Source organism: Sprattus sprattus, assembly GCF_963457725.1.
Source record: "Sprattus sprattus genome assembly, chromosome: 17".
Lineage (NCBI taxonomy): Eukaryota > Metazoa > Chordata > Actinopteri > Clupeiformes > Clupeidae > Sprattus > Sprattus sprattus.
In genome coordinates this window covers 4,505,992-4,524,604 of record NC_137915.1, presented here as the reverse complement: position 1 = coordinate 4,524,604, position 18,613 = coordinate 4,505,992, and the positions used below count along the sequence as shown (strand labels likewise).

General features: G+C 42.6%; 1 protein-coding gene across 1 annotated transcript; it reads right to left on the bottom strand.

Annotated features, from left to right (window-relative positions):
- Positions 1–5,686: 5,686 nt before the first annotated feature.
- LOC308378240 (uncharacterized protein) lies at positions 5,687–17,499 on the bottom strand (the record flags this gene model as incomplete). Its single annotated transcript, XM_080855100.1, has 13 exons — positions 5,687–6,216; positions 6,409–6,468; positions 6,576–6,735; positions 7,275–7,508; positions 7,596–7,691; positions 8,027–8,618; positions 13,028–13,163; positions 14,640–15,161; positions 15,361–15,420; positions 15,529–15,688; positions 16,162–16,395; positions 16,476–16,571; positions 16,909–17,499. The coding sequence occupies 13 exons, from the start codon at positions 17,497–17,499 to the stop codon at positions 5,687–5,689; spliced, it is 3,471 nt and encodes a 1,156-aa protein (XP_080711226.1).
- Positions 17,500–18,613: the final 1,114 nt, after the last annotated feature.

The following is an 18,613-nucleotide window of genomic DNA, read 5'->3' as shown; positions in this document are numbered from 1 at the left end:
TGTGTCAAGTTGGCCCACTGAAAAAAAGTCTATAACCCCCTACTTTTCTACTAGATTGTTTCAGGGGGCCAAGTAAGCCCCCCCATGTCTTTCTCTTTGCAATCCATCCTGACATCCCACCTGCCTCTCCACTTTCCTGTGCTGAGGTTTGAACCGATGACCTTGGTGGTGTGGAGTGTGGACACTACCACTGCACCACCAGCGCTCCATTCCAAAGCTGCACGCTGGACAGATATGTACCTCCTGTCTGCGTGTTTCTCTCCTGTCTGTGTCTATCTCCTGTCTGTGTCTATCTCCTGTCCTGTCTGTGTCTATCTCCGGTCCTGTCTGTGTCTATCTCCTGTCTGTGTCTATCTCCTGTCCTGTCTGTGTCTATCTCCTGTCTGTCCCAAATGACGGCTAAGTCCTGACATCAGCGTCATAGTCAAAATCCCACAAAGTCAATCAGGGGCTGGGGGGTTCAGTGCCTGGATTTGTAATGCAACTGGCTATATCTGTTCAGGTTCAAAGCGAAGGCTTCACCTGTGAGTGAGTGTGTGTGTGTGTGTGTGTGTGTCTGTTCAAGGCAGTGTTTTTTCATAATTTTCAGGTTTGTGTTACAATAATGGAGTTAGCCTTGAATGAATGTTGTTGCCATAGTGGAGAGGGTCGCCTTGTGTTTACCAGGAGGGGACTTTGAACCCTCAGAGACAACAGTCCCATGGATCTCTAAGCCTTAGACTTAACCCCACATCCATCCTGGTATATACTTTTGATGTACATGCCAAGCTGATCTTGAACATGTTTTAAATTGGTAAATTGTCATATAAAGATGCTGTATTGAACATGAACTGGGTCTGAAGATGTATATGTGACACGTCATATCTTCCCACCTAGACTGGGATTTGAAAACATGCTGACATTTGCTCATTGGGTTTTAAGACCAACACCTTATCCCCACATCCATGATATCTACTGCTACTCAGCCTGCTAATATGATTTGGAACAATCTTGGATTGAAGGTGAACTGAAAGTTCATTACATCTACTTTGAACCCACGTGGACAGGTCACACAGCTAGTGATAGGGCTTTATTGTTGAGAGGATGTGGTTCAAGTTAATTAATTATAAACAACAATCTTTTACCAGGTGTGGGATTCGAACCCACAATGACACACGTCCATTGGAGCTTAAATCCAATGCCTTAACCACACGACCATCCTGGTTCTGAAAGCACTTGGTGATTAACCATTTACTTTTTACCTGGAGAAGTTAAACGTTTGGACATGGAATCTGTGCAGGGTTCTACCCAACATTTTATAAATGAGGGCCCTAGTCTCCGCTTTGGGATGCTGCTGTGGTCTCTCCACTTGATCTATCGACACACACACACACACACACACACACACACACACACACACACACACACACACACACACACACACACTCACACTCTCTCTCTACTGTGGGATGCTGATGAAGTCTCTCCACCTGATGTACTTGTAGAAACCCTCTGCCTACACCTACCCACCCCACCACACTGTCATGCATTAACTCCACTCCACTCATGAAACATCTACATACTCTCTGCTAGCCTATTTTAATTATGTAAATAATTGCCACCATGGACATATAGTTTTCTGTGTCATTTTTACCCTTGTAATAGTAAACTTGCAAGCGCTCTGCCTACCAACTTAGCTGTTCTTCAATAAAGCACTATGTGAATAAAACTGAATTTAATGGAATCATTTTAAGCAATGGGTATTTAACGCTGGAGCCTGAAGGCCAGAGATGTCCTTCATGAGGGATGAACTCCCTAAGTGTTCTTGAGTGAGTGGTCTGATTCAGCCTGGACTAGGGCGCCCTCTGCTGGTCAAATTCTGCAAGTGTTCTAGAGTGAGTGGTCTGAGTCAGCCTGGACTAGGGCGCCCTCTGCTGGTCACATCCTGCAAGTGTTCTTGAGTGAGTGGTCTGAGTCAGCCTGGACTAGGGCGCCCTCTGCTGGTCACATCCTGCAAGTGTTCTTGAGTGAGTGGTCTGAGTCAGCCTGGACTAGGGCGCCCTCTGCTGGTCACATCCTGGAAGTGTTCTTGAGTGAGTGGTCTGAGTCAGCCTGGACTAGGGCGCCCTCTGCTGGTCACATTCTGCAAGTGATCATGTAGGCAATGGCATGTTTTCCGTAGCCACAGCATAGCGATCATTTTCGAAACAAAAAATGATTAAGACCTACTAAAGAGCAGTATGGGGCAGGAGATACTGAGTGGATTCGCTACCCTGTCCATCGAAAGCATCCGGGCCAGGGAGTTGAACTTTTCTGAAATTGTTGATAATTTTGCTCAACGCAAGGCTCGTAGGATGCCATTCTAAACGTCATGCATGTTTTTTAATACACCTAATGGTACTTGAAATGTATTTTTTCACTTCAATGTCGTAAAAAGAATAAGTTACTTTGCGCATAGGCCTACGTGATATTGTTGGAGGAAGTTTGTTTTGTAATTGATTGCAGCAGATTCACCCCAGGGTCCCCGATGGTGAAGTTTGCACTCGGGCCCGCCACGTCATTGTTACGCCGCTGATAGGCTACGATGTTTTTGACACGTTTATTAAATTATTATTACAGAAAATTATGGGGGCATTTTTTGCCCCTCTCCTAGTCATTTTAGGGGCAAAATTATATTTCTTAGGGGCAGTTTTGCCCTTTGCCCTCGTGTATTTCCGACGCTGATGCAAATCATATCCGTGCCCCCCCCCCCCCCCCCCCCTTTTTTTTCTCTTTGGATCTGCATTGACCTAACCCAGTTGACGGAAATCCGTCATAGCGAAGGGAAACTTTAATCCATGAGTACTAATAGCAATTATACACAGGAAAGTAAATAAAGTATATAATTATACAGGAAAATTAATAAAGAATAGAATGTCACCATTTAACAGCAACTTATAAGTAAAGAGTAGATTTCCCTTTAGGACTTTATCTAGACTCCCTCACTTCTACCTCAACAGTTTAACGTACACTTTCTTGCTCAAATGCTTGTTTGCAGTTGCCATCCTTACATCATAGAGAAGATCATTTAAAAAAGACTCTCCCAGTTTTGTGGTGGTTGCACAACTTTTTTTAACGTTTAGCAATTTAGCAGAGGCTTTTATCCAAAGTGACCTCCAAAGGAGAAAACAATTAAGCTACGAGCAACTGATGATTTACAACAGATGATGGTGTTTGGATAATTTGAATAGTCCTTTTAATAGTCCAGTGATTTTTAAGTAACACTATGCAACAATTTCACAATTTTTGAGGTATGGTTTTATAGGCAACTAGTTTCGGTTCCATCCTCAAAATTATTCCATCCTTAAATTATAATTGATAGCATATGGTCATGTGAAGGACAGATAAACACCTGTGTCTTTCCCACTAGCCATCAAGGATATGCCCTATGTCGTTCTGTATACCGGGCTGGAATACCCTGCAAAAATGCTTTCACAGCATGACATTGCCAGCTATACTGCCAAAAGACACTAGTTAGTGTGTTGGCAAGCTTCTACGCAGTGTCAACTGGGCTGTTGGTGGTGTTTGCATGCCTTTTAGGTAGTTAGCTTGCTAGTTTAAGAAACAGTATCCCTTATTGCTGCTTTGACAACCATTTGTAAACCATTTGAGCTGTATTTTAACTCAAAATAGCCAACATAAGAAAGTCCATTTGTCAGTTTCAACAGATAATAATCATAAAATTAAAATAATGTAAATCAATAAATAATAATCAACACAGCTTACGACAGAGTGGTGTAGATTTGAAATGAAAACAGCACATTGTGAGTTCCCTTTTATTTTTAAAATTTTATGTACAAGTGCGACTGATTTATTTTTTCTTTTTAATGTACATTCAATATAGAAAGTTTATATACACGGCATATTACATAGAACATCTCACAAATTGCACTAGTCATTAAGAGATCAGTCATCAGTCATTCACTCATCCTCAAGAGGTCCACGAGAGGGCATAAATATTCTAGTGCTTTTTGCGTCCTGGAGAGAGAAAAGAGCATAGGAAAAAAATAATCATTATGAAGAAGGAAAGGGAGAGTGATGGGGACAAGTTTACAATTAGAATCAGGTGAGATTGAGATGTGAGACCACTGTCTATGGGCCGCCTGCGTTTAGAGCAGCTGTCTGAGTGAGCGCGGCGCCATCTTGAGGGGAAAGGGCACAATGACGCATCCCTTCATTACACAGGCTCCTTCTTTTTGTTCTTCCCAGCTTTCTTTAAACCACATTAGCACAACACTATAAAACAAGGTCTTAAAAAAAAAAAAATCGTGAGAAACAATAATCATGGGACAGGTCCGTAGAGGAGTGAAAGCTTGTGGAAAAGTCTCAGGGATGAGATATGTGGCTCCTGTCCAGTGGTCAAGTTGGTGATGAGGGGGGCTGTTCTTTTGGAGGGAGAGGAGAGGGCATGAGAGTGGAGAAACAGACATGATAATGATTCTCAGTCTTTTCCTGGCCTTGTTTCCACGCACAGAAACCAAAAACCAATTGTAAAAAATATACTCATACAAAAGTAAACTATTTTCCTTCCAGAGAGAAAAAAAACAAACACATGAAAGAGCTAAAGTAAATCATAAAACAAACAGACAAACAAAAGCATAAGGAAGCTGACAAACCCCCATCCGTGTGGAGCGGACACCCTCACTTCCTCTGGCGGTCCCATTGGCTCAATAGGTCTGGGGACCTGTCATCCCTCATCTGTCTCTCACCTGGTGGAAGCCTGACCTGTTTCCTCCTAAACACCAAGACATCCTTCAGGATCCTTCCTTGCCTCGTGCACAGAACAAATGTCAGAGAGAGGATGGCATAGAAAGACAGATACAATGGACTGAGTCACAGACATCATTAAGTCCAGGAATGAGGCTTGCTGGAGGGGCATTGGGACCGGAGTGTTGGGAAGGGCCTGTACCGGGTGCAACGCACCGTCAATAGTTATTCAATTATTGGGAATCAACAGAATCTCTAAAACAGGACAGGTACTCTGTTCACATATTACAATTAGTTTTCAAATCCATCCATGTTTTTGATACGTTATAATCTGATGTTTTTGACTGCATAAATCGACAACAAGAGTTACATTTTTGAAAGATTTCAGTTTATTGCAAATAAAACATACAGTAATAGAGGAGTGGATGTGTGAACATGTTTGCAATGAGAGCTTCACTAGAGTGTTGGAGGGAGACAGAGAAAGTGTCTGTGGGAGAAAAAAAGGTAATAATATGGTGTATGGTGATAATGGACTGTATGGCAGTTAATTAATTGTTGAATTTATTCCTAGCTGAAATATATTTTTTTGGGAAATATGACGGTAACTTGGCCAAATAGAAAGGACAACCCTCCAACAAATATTCATAAGGTAAAATTGTTTTAGTTCTAGTCCTGCAGATGAAAAGTGAGCGTGTGCATCTACCACATTATGTTTCCACATGAAGTAAGTTTCTGTGGCAATAAACCTTCTGTGTAGATAACGGCACAAATTGTCCTGTCTTCACGACATTAAAGCAAGTGATGTTCATGCACAATCACTGTTCATTGTTCAGTACAATTTAGAAACTCAAATGAAACACCAAAGCTAGGCTAGAAGGGCTGAATGAAGAAAGAAACTTTGTGTCAGAGACCTCTATCCATTCAAAATAGACATGAATGCTTAGATTCTGCTGGTATGTTGTCACTGACACAACCTGATTTTGTTGTTATAATCGAGGTTAAAGCCAGGATACAGTGGCTCAGTGAATGTGGTGTGTATTTTGTGCAGAAGAGTCATTGTATCAGAGACACTGTAGAAAGCTAGAGTTCCTATCTTGTGATCAACATACACTCCTATTCTAGAGGTGGAGGTGGGCTTATGAGGGAGTGACATTTGTTTACCATCATGTATGAATATGTAGTTAGATGAAGAGCAGAACAAACACCAAGACTTGTTATTGTTTCCTAGTCCACAATCATAAGCCCCTCCTTTCCTTCTGAGCCCTTTGTATGATACAGCAATGCGAACATATGATCCTGACCACTCAACCTCCCAGTAGCAGTGTTTAGATACAGCTTCTCTACACAGCACCTGTTGCCAATAATCAAATCTGTCTGGATGGTCAGGATATGAATGTTTCACATTATGGCAATATTCTACAACTCTATTTCCCTCAGACAGTGTGAGGTAATTATGAGCAGTGTTGGGATCCAGGGTTAGCTGGCAGGCATCTGAGGGAGGATAAAACATGACTCATTGAGCAGTGGTGATTAAGGGCATAATGGTTTAAATGATCACTATTAATAAATGATCATATGCACTACCAGATAGAGCAGGGCACTGTGTTCTCCTCTTGTGTGTGTGTATTTTGTATGTGTTATGTACTTGTACATGCAGTACATATATGTGTATCATATACTTACATGCTAGGAAATCCTTTCTGGTCGTGGGCTCAGGCAGTGATAGAAAGCTAACAAGCTCTGCTGTAAAGACAAAAGGGACACCTATCAACAACCACAACTTTCTGGGTCACATCAACATTGTATTAGAAGTAATGTTTTCAAAGTCATGGCACTAATGTGTCTCATACCAGGTTTAGAAATGTCCTTTAGTCCCTGCTGGAGTGCATCCTCCAGTTTCTCCCTGAGCTGAGAAAGTCTTTCTTTTACTTCATCAAAAGACAGATCTGTGTGGACCGTTTGTCTGTGTGAGTTGTCAGGAGCAGAGAAGGAAGAGAGAGACTGGAAACTCTACAATGAGACAGAAAATGAGCCAAATGCAATTTAACAAACATTAACCTTCCTCCAGGCCCTACTGGAGCATTTTACATTTTAGCCCAGCCCAAGGCATCCAGTGCCCTGCATCATACATATAGACACCAGATTTGAAGTGAAAATAAGGTACTGGTCATTTTTTATTAAACAATTCAGGTGCAGGAGACTTCTAAAGACCCGTCCACTCTGACAAGTCCAGCTCCAGTCTAGTCCTAGTCAGATCAGATTGAATGCAATGCAAAATGGCACTGATGTTAGAGGTTATGAATGTTTTATCATTTTAAATATTACAATCACAATGTTTCTGCATGGGGTATTACTGTGTAAATAAAGAAGAGTTGCCTTGGTTACCTTTTCTTCTCTATTATGTTTACCTCATTACCAAAGAGCACCTGAATAGGAAACTAATGTTTTGACTGACAGGTAGAGCAGTCTCAACAGTGACCTTTTACAGAACTGCAAAAATAAACGAATCTCTTCTGTGATAATGCATCATATCTGAGTAGTGACAGTACCTGAAGGAAACAGATGTGGTTGTCAGTGTGTGAAAGCTGCTCCAGCTCAGCATCTCTCTTCTTCAGCTCAGCAATCTCCTGCTCCAGTTTCTCCATGAGTTCTTCAGCTCGACTCACTTCAGCCCTCTCCTGATCTCTGATTAGTTCTCTCACCTCAGAGCGTCTTTTCTCAATGGAGCGGATCATTTCAGTAAAGATCCTCTCACTGTCCTCAACTGCTGCCTGTGCAGAACTCTGTTTGGACATGAGACAAGACACAAGACACAAGACATGAATTGCTACAGCAGTCTCTTGTTATTTCCTCTGGTTGATACAACTCACCTGAAGAGTTTTCACAGCCTTTCGAAGGTCCTGAAGTTCAGTCTCTTTTTCCTGGATTATCCGTTTGGATTTTTTCTGAGTATCACCCAACGATTTCTGTGAACAGGGGAAGCTATTAGAGTTGTGTTTTTAATGTATTGAAAGAATACACAATATCATGTTTTAGTACTGCTAGTCACTTCAATTATTAAAAAAGTTAGAAGTCAACATCAACAGTTTGACTATTTTCATTTAACCATAACCCCTGAATTCCTAAAATGTCGCTGTATCAAATGTGGGATTTAAATAAATAAATTAGTCTGAGGAACAAAAACTGAGAATAAAGTAAGAGAATGCTGTTATTCACATTCAAGTGTTTATCAGTGCACAATAACACATTTTAGCTGGAAGACCGTTGTCAGAATCAAGAGAACCGGCTGAGCGAGTTTCACCTGTTTCTCAGTTCTCTCTGCTGCAGCTGAAACTGTATCATGTCCTTTATGTTCATCCATGACACACAGCACACAAATGCACCTCTCATCCGTGCGACAGAAGACCTCTAGTAGTTTATCATGATGAGAGCAGATCAGATCTTCTAGTTTACCAGCAGCTTCAATCACTTTGTGTTTCCTCCCTGGGTTGAGATCATTATGAACTCTGAAGTGAGTTTCACAGTAAGAGGCCAGACACATCAGACAGGACTTGACTGCCTTTCGTTTTCTCCCAATGCAGACGTCACACTCCACATCTCCAGGTCCAGCATAGCAGTGAGCAGCTGGAGCAGCCTGGCGTCCCACAATCCTCAACTTGTCCACCACCTCAGCCAGCATGGTGTTTCTGCCCAGAACTGGCCTTGGTGTGAAGGTCTGTCTGCACTGTGGGCAGCTGTGGACTCCCTTCAGATCTTCCCGATCCCAGCAGCTCTTGATACAATCCATACAGAAACTGTGTCCACAGGGAATTCCCACAGGATCCTTCAGTAGATCAAGACAGATTGGACAGCTAAACTGGTCCTGACTGCATAAAACACTGGCCTCTGCCATTTTGGGTTACTCTCTGTCTGTCTCTGTGTATTTTCCTCTCTCTCTCCGCTCCTGTCGTTTGCTGTTGTATTCTCTTCCTGAAAGTAAAGTTTGAGGCAGAACTGAGTTTTGTTTCTCTGGAAAGGGCTGAGCACTGAGGGGTGGGAGTGGCTTCCTACGTCTGTGAGAGTAGGAGGAAGTGGTAAGGGCAGCAGTGCAGAGAGCACAAGATAACAACACTACCTCATGTTAACCCCAGAGAAGGATTATGGCCTCTGCCATTTTGCGTTACTCTCTGTCTTTCTGTATTTTCCTCTCGCTCTCTCTCTCTCTCTCTGTTCAGGTCGTTTACTGTTGTAATCTCTTCCTGACAGTCGAGTTAGAGGCAGAGTGGAATGAGAGAAGGAGGGAGATAAAAAAGGAGTTTATTACAATTACAGTGGTTAGAGGGTGGGCCATAAATCCTTTTGTCAGAAGGACTTTCAAACAGACAGACATTTGAAATTTGTGACTTGACACAAAGTGATAAGACAGGAATGCTATGTCAATCACCCTGGACCCGGAGGTTCTAGCCAACTACAGGCCTATCTCAAACCTTGCCTTCCTGTCCAAGGTGTTAGAGAAGGTAGTTGCTTCTAAACTTCAGGACCACCTCAAACACAACAACTTGTTTGAAAAATTTCAATCAGGATTTCGTTCAGCCCACAGCACTGAAACAGCTTTGCTCAGGGTGACAAATGACCTGCTGATGACAGCCGATGCAGGATCACCCTCACTCCTCATCCTCCTGGACCTGACTGCTGCATTTGACACAGTGGACCACACTATCCTGCTAGAGCGCCTCCACACCACCATTGGACTATCAGACTCTGCACTCAAGTGGTTTCAGTCCTACCTTTCTGGCAGAACTGAATATGTCTCACTGGGAGGTTGCAAGTCCAGACAGCTCCCTGTCTCCTGTGGTGTTCCGCAAGGGTCGGTCCTCGGCCCCATCCTCTTCATTATGTACATGCTCCCCCTCGGACGCGTCATCAGCAGACATGGGATGTCTTTCCACTGTTATGCTGATGACACACAGCTTTATATCAAAACTGCCCCAAGCCCCACTGCAGCCATGTCATCTCTCAACGCCTGTCTTGGGGAGATAAAGGCATGGATGAGCAACAACTTTCTCCAGCTTAATAGTAGCAAAACTGAAGCCCTTCTTGTTGGTACCCCACACCAGGTTCAGTCATCCTCCTTGACTCATCTCACCTTCGACAGCCAGGTCATCCCCCTCTCCTCCACAGTCACTAATCTCGGAGTTAGGTTTGACTCTCACCTGAACTTTAATGATCATATAAAACACCTGTGCAAAACCTCTTTTTATCATCTAAGAAACATCTCCAAACTCCGCCCCACTTTAACCCTATCAGATGCAGAGAAGCTTGTCCACGCATTTATCTCCTCAAGACTGGACTATTGTAATTCACTCTTCTATGGGATCACTGGCAAGAACATCCAGAAGCTGCAATACATCCAAAACAGCGCTGCCAGGATTCTGATGAAGGTCCGGAAATATGAGCACATAACACCAATATTACACTCACTACACTGGCTCCCTGTCTCTTTCCGGATAGACTACAAAGTCCTTATAATCACCCATACATGCATTAATGGACATGCACCTCCCTACCTGCAAGAATTAATTAATCCCCAAACCTCCACCTGCACCCCTCAGGTCTTCAAACAGCTCGTTCCTCCGCGTCCCCAAAACCAAGCGTCGCACCATGGGCGACCGGGCCTTTTGCTCGGCAGCGCCACATCTATGGAACAGCCTCCCTGACCACCTAAGGGCAACGCAGACGCTGGATTCCTTTAAAGCTGGACTTAAGACTTTTTTATTCAGGACGGCATTTCTGGCCTTGTGTTGAATCTTTTCTGTTATGCTTATGTTAATATTTAAATTTGTTTTTAATTTTATTGTATTATTATAGTTATTTTCTAATATGTAGGCACTCTGAGATTCTTTTGAATGAAAAGTGCGTTAAAAATAAAATGAATTATTATTTATTATTAATCATTCACCTCATTGAAGTTCATTAACCTTTCATTGGCAAAGTGGGGGGGAAAAAATGTGAGTGCAGCAAATAAGCTTATTTTCCATAGGGAAACTGGCAAATGAACCAGCATTATTTTAGCAAACATGTCTTTGGGACCTGCAGAACATATATATGGCAAATATATGATATATATAAATATATTTTGTGAATGCACACAAGACACAATATAAAGATGCTGGGCCTGTACGTTTGTATAAGTGTATATGTGTGTGCATTTGTATGGGTATAAGTGTATATGTGTGCATGACCTCTAATCTAGCAGGACCAGGATGCATGCCAGGATGCCGATGAGTGCCCCTCGGCTCATGCTGGCTTGCAGCGTATAGGCCTCAGCACTGCACGAGAGCATGTTGCCGTCGGCATCAGTCAGTCAATCAATCAATTCATTAATTAATTGATTAACCAAATATCCAGCAAACCAATAAATTAATCAACCAATCTATCCGTCTTGTAGTCAAACCAACCAACTAAACAGAAAATCAATCCCTCTCTCTCTCTCAATCAATCAGTCAAACAATCAATTCTCAGTATGAATCAATGAATCAGGTGATCAGTTTCAGCATAACACACCTTGGTTATCTCAAGTCGTTTTTTTTTGCAACCACAGGGGCAAGACTGTTGTAAAAATGCTGTCCTCCAATTGGGTCGTTCGCATCCGTCGCCGTGACAGTGTCAATCAACTTAGAACGGAAAGTGACTGAACATCACACATTTGGTCCTTGAGAGTGTGTGTGTGTGTGTGTGTGTGTGTGTGTGTGTGTGTGTGTGTGTGTGTGTGTGTGTGTGTGTGTGTGTGTGTGTGTGTGTGTGTGTGTGTCTCGGCTATGCAAGGTCTTACCTGTCCTGCTTTAGCATTGTCGCACACAAGGCTTCATAGTACGGAGTGAGTTAAGGAGGATGGTCGTTAATGTCCGTGATCCTTATCGCCACAGACACACTTGGCATTTGGCTGTGATTATCTGAGCAGAGAAGGCACACAGAAGTGGCAATTCTAACAAAGGGCAAACTATTTTTTTTTGTCTATTTCATTATTAAATTCAGCCTAAACAAAATGAAATGCTGTGTCTGATGTTTCATAAATGTTTTATTTACCTTGTTTAGCCGTAGCCTTTTCTCATGATCCCCTCTGACTCCCTGTCTCCTTCTTCTAGTCTTTATCTCAGGTTATCAATCCGTCCCTATGGCAACTGTCTGAGCCTGAATTGTATTGTAGGGATTTTGATTTACCAATACATTTCTTCAATTATTTAGATGGAACACAGGACAGGCTGAGTGTCTCCCTATCAGAGAGCAGTGACTGTGCACCTGAAATGTGTAGTGAATGCATCTGGAGTCATAGCTATTGCATTCCACTTTGGTGACACGGTGTCTGTGGATTGGGCTTCCAGCTCCGTGTGTGCGTTCTCCGATGGGAAGTCTGTCTACTCCGCCACCATCACAGAGGCAACGGCTGCTGAAGTTGATGTTGACCGGAGATATTAAGCCAAAAATATAATGCAAAAGGAGCCGAAACCTGACATAAATATAACTACTGCGATTCACCAGTCATTCAATATGGAGGCTTGGGTGTGAGCCCCTTGTATCTTCTAATGACTCTTTTAAATTGATTTGTTCACCATCACTGAGGCAACGCCCGCTGAAGTTGATGTTGGGTTTAGGTTAAGCGTCCCACTCTATGCCACTACAACACTAAGATCATAAAGGCAAGTCCATTAATAAGATAATTAAAGCAGAAATTTAAAAGTAATGCAAACATTACCTCCCCTAGTGAGTAATTACTTTTTAAATACATTAATTTGATTACTTTTTTAAAGACAGGTAACTGTCACTAATTACTATATTTCAGTAACACTGGTGCCCAATAAGGTCTGCATAATAGGTCTGCACTTGTTTTAGTTGAGAGGACCATGATACAGGATAGCTGTGTGAGAGCCCCCCTTTCCTATTAGTGTATGAACATGAAAGCACCCTAACTTACCAGTAGGGGTCAGTGTGCTAAAAGATCACCCTTTGGAACTTCAAACTACAATAGAAACTAACTACATCACCTTTCACTGAAGCTGTGAGGTCTCTTAATTGCTTTATGGAGAATAAGGGACCTGCTAGGCCTATGTGCTTTCTACATTGCCAAAAAAGATAAGAAAAACAACAACATTGTAAACAAACTTAAGTGAACACACAGGCAAAAAGCCATCAAAGAAAAATCCCATTGTAAAATGAGGGCAGGCAATACCACAATCTAGACCAGGACATATGGGCATTACCTTGAGCCAGTCATCCACAGGAGCAATGGTATAATATGTCCTGGATCTGGATCCAACTAGCCCACCTGCAGAGGCAGATCATGGACCTGCTGATCGTGCCGCTCCTTCTGGTGACCAGCAGCAGCCAACAACCCTCAGAAGCCACCTTGAGTCTGGCCTGGTGCTCGACCACCCAGTCCTGTACCCGACCCAGGAGAAAGCCTACGGGGAAGAAAGGGGAACTCACCAGTGCCCTGATTAAGTGTGGAACTCACCAGTGCCCTGATTAGGTCTGGAACTCACCAGTGCCCTGATAAGGTCTGGAACTCACCAGTGCTCTGATTAGGTCTGGAACTCACCAGTGCCCTGATTAGGTCTGGAACTCACCAGTGCCCTGATTAGGTCTGGAACTCACCAGTGCCCTGATTAGGTCTGGAACTCACCAGTGCCCTGATTAGGTCTGGAACTCACCAGTGCCCTGATTAGGTCTGGAACTCACCAGTGCCCTGATTAGGTCTGGAACTCACCAGTGCCCTGATTAGGTCTGGAACTCACCAGTGCCCTGATTAGGTCTGGAACTCACCAGTGCACTGATTAGGTCTGGAACTCACCAGTGCCCTGATTAGGTCTGGAACTCACCAGTGCACTGATTAGGTCTGGAACTCACCAGTGCACTGATTAGGTCTGGAACTCACCAGTGCCCTGAATAGGTCTGGTATTATAGTGGAAAAGCACCGGTGTGAGATAGGGGGCCAAATACTTCCACGATGCAGGCAGTGGACGTAGCAGGATGTTTTATTGAAATACTTGCACTGCACTGCAGGGTTTGTATGGGACTTCACTGAACCGTACAACCCATGGTGCAAGTACCATCAATAGTTACACCAGTAGCTATTTAAATATTATCTCTAATTAAAATTGTGTTAAATATTAATTTACACATTTACATTTTACAAAAGTCAAAGTGTCCATTGCTACTTGAACATGAATCTGTACACACTGACCCTGAATCTGGAGGAGCCATTCATTGGGAATCAACACAATCTCAAAAACAGGACAGGTTCACATGTTACAATTAGGTTTCAAATCCATCCATGTTTTTGACATGCTACAGTCTGACATTTTTGCTTGCATAGGTCGACAACAAGAGTTATATTTTTTGAAAGATTTTAGTTTATTGCAAATAATACAAAAAGTAGTGAATAACTACATTTATCACAAAAGAGAGAAAACTCTAGGGGAGAGAAGTGTGATGAGAGCGTCACTAAAGTGTTGGAGGGAGACAGAGAAAGTGAGGGAGAAAAAAGGTGATTTTATGGTGTATGGTGATATTAGATATTAGAATATATTTATTCCTAACAGAAATATTTAATTTTTTTTGAAATATGACGGTAACTTGGCCAGATAGAAAGGACAACCCTCCCACAAATATTCATGAGGTAAAATTGTTTTAGTTCTAGTCCTGCAGATGAAAAGTAAGCTTGTACATCTACCACATTATGTTACCACCACATGAAGTAAGTTTCTGTGGTAATAAACCTTCTGTGTAGATAACGCACAATCACTGCTCATCGTTCAGTACAATTTAGAAACTCAAATGAAAAACAAAAGCTAGGCTAGAAGGGCTGAATGTCTGTGTCAGAGACACATTAAAATAAGGCATGAATGTTTTGATTCTGCGGGTATGTTGTCACTGACATAAACTGATTTTGCTGTTAGGATGGAGGTAAAAGCCAGGATACAGTGGCTCAGTGAATGTGGTGTGTATTTTGTGCAGAAGAGTCGTTGTATCAGAGACACAGTAGAAACACAGAGTTCCTGCCTTGTGATCAACAGACACTCCTATTCTAGAGGTGGAGGTGGGCCTATGAGGGAGTGACGTTTGTTTACTATCATGTATGAATATGTAGCTAGAAGAAGAGGACCACAAACTCCAAGACTTGTTACTGCGTCCTAGTTCACATTCAGTAGCCCCTCCTTTCCTTTGGAGCCCTTTGTATGATACAGCAATGTGAACATATGATCCTGACCTCTCAACCTCCCAGTAGCAGTGTTTAGATACAGCTTCTCTACACAGCACCTGTTGACATTTATCAAATCTGTCTGGATGGTCAGGATATGAATGTTTCACATTAGGTAACCTTTCTACAACTCTGTTTCCCTCAGACAGTGTGAGGTCATTATGAGCAGTGTTGGGATCCAGGGTTAGCTGGCAGACATCTGAGGGAGGATAAAACATGACTCATTGAGCAGTGGTGATTAAGGGCATAATGGTTTAAATTATCACTATTCATAAATTATCATGTACACTACCAGATAGAGCAGGACACTATGCTCTCCACTTGTATATGTGTGTGTGTATTTTGTATGTGTTTATGTACTTGTACATGCAGTACATATATGTGTATCATATACTTACATGCTAGGAAATCCTCTCTGGTCGTAGGCTCAGTCAGTGATAGAGAGCTAACAAGCTCTGCTGTAAAGACAAAAAGGACACCCATCAACAACAACAACATTCAGGGTCACATCAACATTGTATTCAGAAGTGAAGTTTTCAAAGTCATGGTACTAATGTGTCTCATACCAGTTTTAGAAATGTCCTTTAGTCCCTGCTGGAGTGCATCCTCTAATTTCTCCCTGAGCCGAGAAAGTCTTTCTTTTACTTGATCAAAAGACAGATCTGTGTGGCCCGTGTGTCTGGGTGAGTTGTCAGGAGCAGAGGAGGAACAGAGAGACTGGAAACTCTACAATGAGACAGAAAATGAGACAAATGTCATTTAACACACGTAAACTTTCCTCCAGGCCCTACTGGAGCATTTTGGCCCAGACCAAGGCATCCAGTGCCCTCCATCATACTGGTCATTTCTTTATTAAACAATTGAGGTGCAGGACACTTTTAAAGACCTGTTCACTCTGACAAGTCCAGCTCCAGTCTAGTCATAGTTAGATCAGAACGAATGCAATGCTAAATGGCACTGATGTTACAGGTCATGAATGTTTTATCTTTTCAAATATTACAATAACAATGTTTGTGCATGGGGAATTATTACTGTGTATTTAATTTTTAATTTTATTATTTTGTGTTTAGTATTGTGTAAATAAAGAACAGTTGCCTTGGGTGACAGGAAGAGCAGTCTCAACAGTGACTTTTTACAGAACTGCAAAAAGAAACTAATCTCTTCAGTGATAATGCATCATATCTGAGTAGTGACAGTACCTGAAGGAAACAGATGTGGTTGTCAGTGTGCGAAAGCTGCTTCAGCTCTGCATCTCTCTTCTTCAGCTCAGCAATCTCCTGCTCCAGTTTCTCCATGAGTACTTCTGTTCGACTCACTTCAGCCCTCTCCTGATCTCTGATCAGTTCTCTCACCTCAGAGCGTCTTCTCTCAATGGAGCGGATCATTTCAGTAAAGATCCCCTCACTGTCCTCCACTGCTGCCTGTGCAGAACTCTGTTTGGACACAAGGCAAGACACGGGACATGAATTTCTAGAGCAGTCTCTTGTCATTTCCTCTGGTTGATACAACTCACCTGAAGAGTTTTCACAGCCTGTCTCAGGTCCTGCAGTTCATTCTCTTTTTCCTGGATTATCTGTTTGGATTTTCTCTGAGTATCACCCAACAGTGTCTGTGAACAGGTAAATCTATTAGAGTTGTGTCTTTAATGTATTGAAAGAATAAAACATATCATGTATTAGTACTGATAGTCTCTTTCATGATGAAAAAAGTCCAAACTCAAAGTCATCAACATTGATTATTTTCATTTAACCATAACCATGAACCATATACATGTTGACTTATCAAATGCGGGATTGAAGTCAAGAAATGACTCTGAGGAACAAAACTGAGAATAAACTCAGAGAATGCTGCTGCTATTCACATTTTTTTGTTCATCAGTGCACAATAACACATTTTAGCTGGAAGGCCTTTGTCAGTATCAGGAGTTCCGGATAAGCGAGTCTCACCTGTTTCTCAGTTCTCTCTGCTGCAGCTGAAACTGTGTCATGTCCTTTATGTTCATCCATAGCACACAGCAAACATATGCATCTCTGATCAGTGCGACAGAAGACCTCTAATAGTTTATCATGATGAGAGCATATCAGATCTTCTAGTTTACCAGCAGCTTCAATCACTTTGTGTTTTCTCCCTGGGTCGAGATTATTATGATCTCTGAAGTGAGTTTCACAGAAAGAGGCCAGACACATCAGACAGGACTTGACTGCCTTTCGTTTTCTCCCAATGCAGACGTCACACTCCACATCTCCAGGTCCAGCATAACAGTGAGCAGCTGGAGCAGCCTGGAGTCCCATAATCTTCAGCTTCTCCACCACTTCAGCCAGCATGGTGTTTCTGCCCAGAACTGGCCTTGGTGTGAAGGTCTGTCTGCACTGTGGACAGCTGTGGACTCCCTTCAGATCCTCCTGATCCCAGCAGCTCTTGATACAATCCATACAGAAACTGTGTCCACAGGGAATTCCCACAGGGTCCTTCAGTAGATCAAGACAGATTGGACAGCTAAACTGGTCATGACTCCATAAAACTCTGGCCTCTGCCATTTTGTGTTACTCTCTGTATGTCTGTGTATTTTCCTCTCTCTCTCTCCGTTCGTGTCGTTTACTGTTCTGATCTTTTCCTGACAGGGTAAAGAAAGAAGCAGAACTGATTTGTTTCTCTGGAAAGGGCTGAGCACTGAGGGGTGGGTGTGTTTTCCTAAGTCTGTGAGAGTGGGAGGAAGTGGGAGGGGCAGCAGTGCAGAGAGCACAAGAGAACAACACTACCTCATGTTAACTCAAGAGAAGAATTATGGGAAACAGGACGCATAGGACAAATATCGCATAGAAAGGCAGGCAGGAGTAAAATATAATAAGTTTAAAAAAATAACGCAAGAATGTTGTTTACCCAAGAGAAGGATTATGGCCTCTCCCATTTTGCGTTACTCTCTGTCTGTCTGTATTTTCCTCTCTCTCTCTGTCCAGGTCGTTTACTGTTGTAATCTCTTCCTGGCAGTCGAGTGAGAGGCAGAATGGAATGAAGGAAGGTAGGAGAGAGAAAAGGAGTTGTGGGTTTATTTGCTATGGTTCTAAGGGATATTCTCTGAGTGTTTAGAACAGGAGGCCTCTGCCTTCCTGGCCTGACATGAGTTATAGTCTGGGGCCTAGTGAGGGGGGCCCTGAGGGAGGCCTGCTGGACATTTGGGCATAAATGGAATGTTTAACATTCTGTTGTCACCACTTAATAATTCCGATTGGATTTGGCTCACAGCCAGTCAGAATTGTCCACAATTTGTCCACGAGAGCATGTTGCCATCGGCATCACAGCTGCACACACACATGGTGAGCGTGGCCATGGTGCTCTGCATCGGCAGCTCGCCGTACGACACCTGGATGGGCAGGTGATAGACACTCTGCTCCTGCTGCGACCAGCCGCCACGTCGCGTCAGCACCACGCCGAGTTATCTGCCAGGGAGAGGGGAAAACACTGGTCAGATCAATCAATCAGTCAATTTCTCAATCTATCTATCAATCAGTCAGTCAATTAATAAATCAATTGATTATCCAAAAAAACAATAAATTAATCAACCAATCTATCTGTCTCATAGTCAACCTACTAACTAAACAGAAAATCAATCACTCTCTCACTCAATCAATCAGTCAAATAATCAATTCTCAG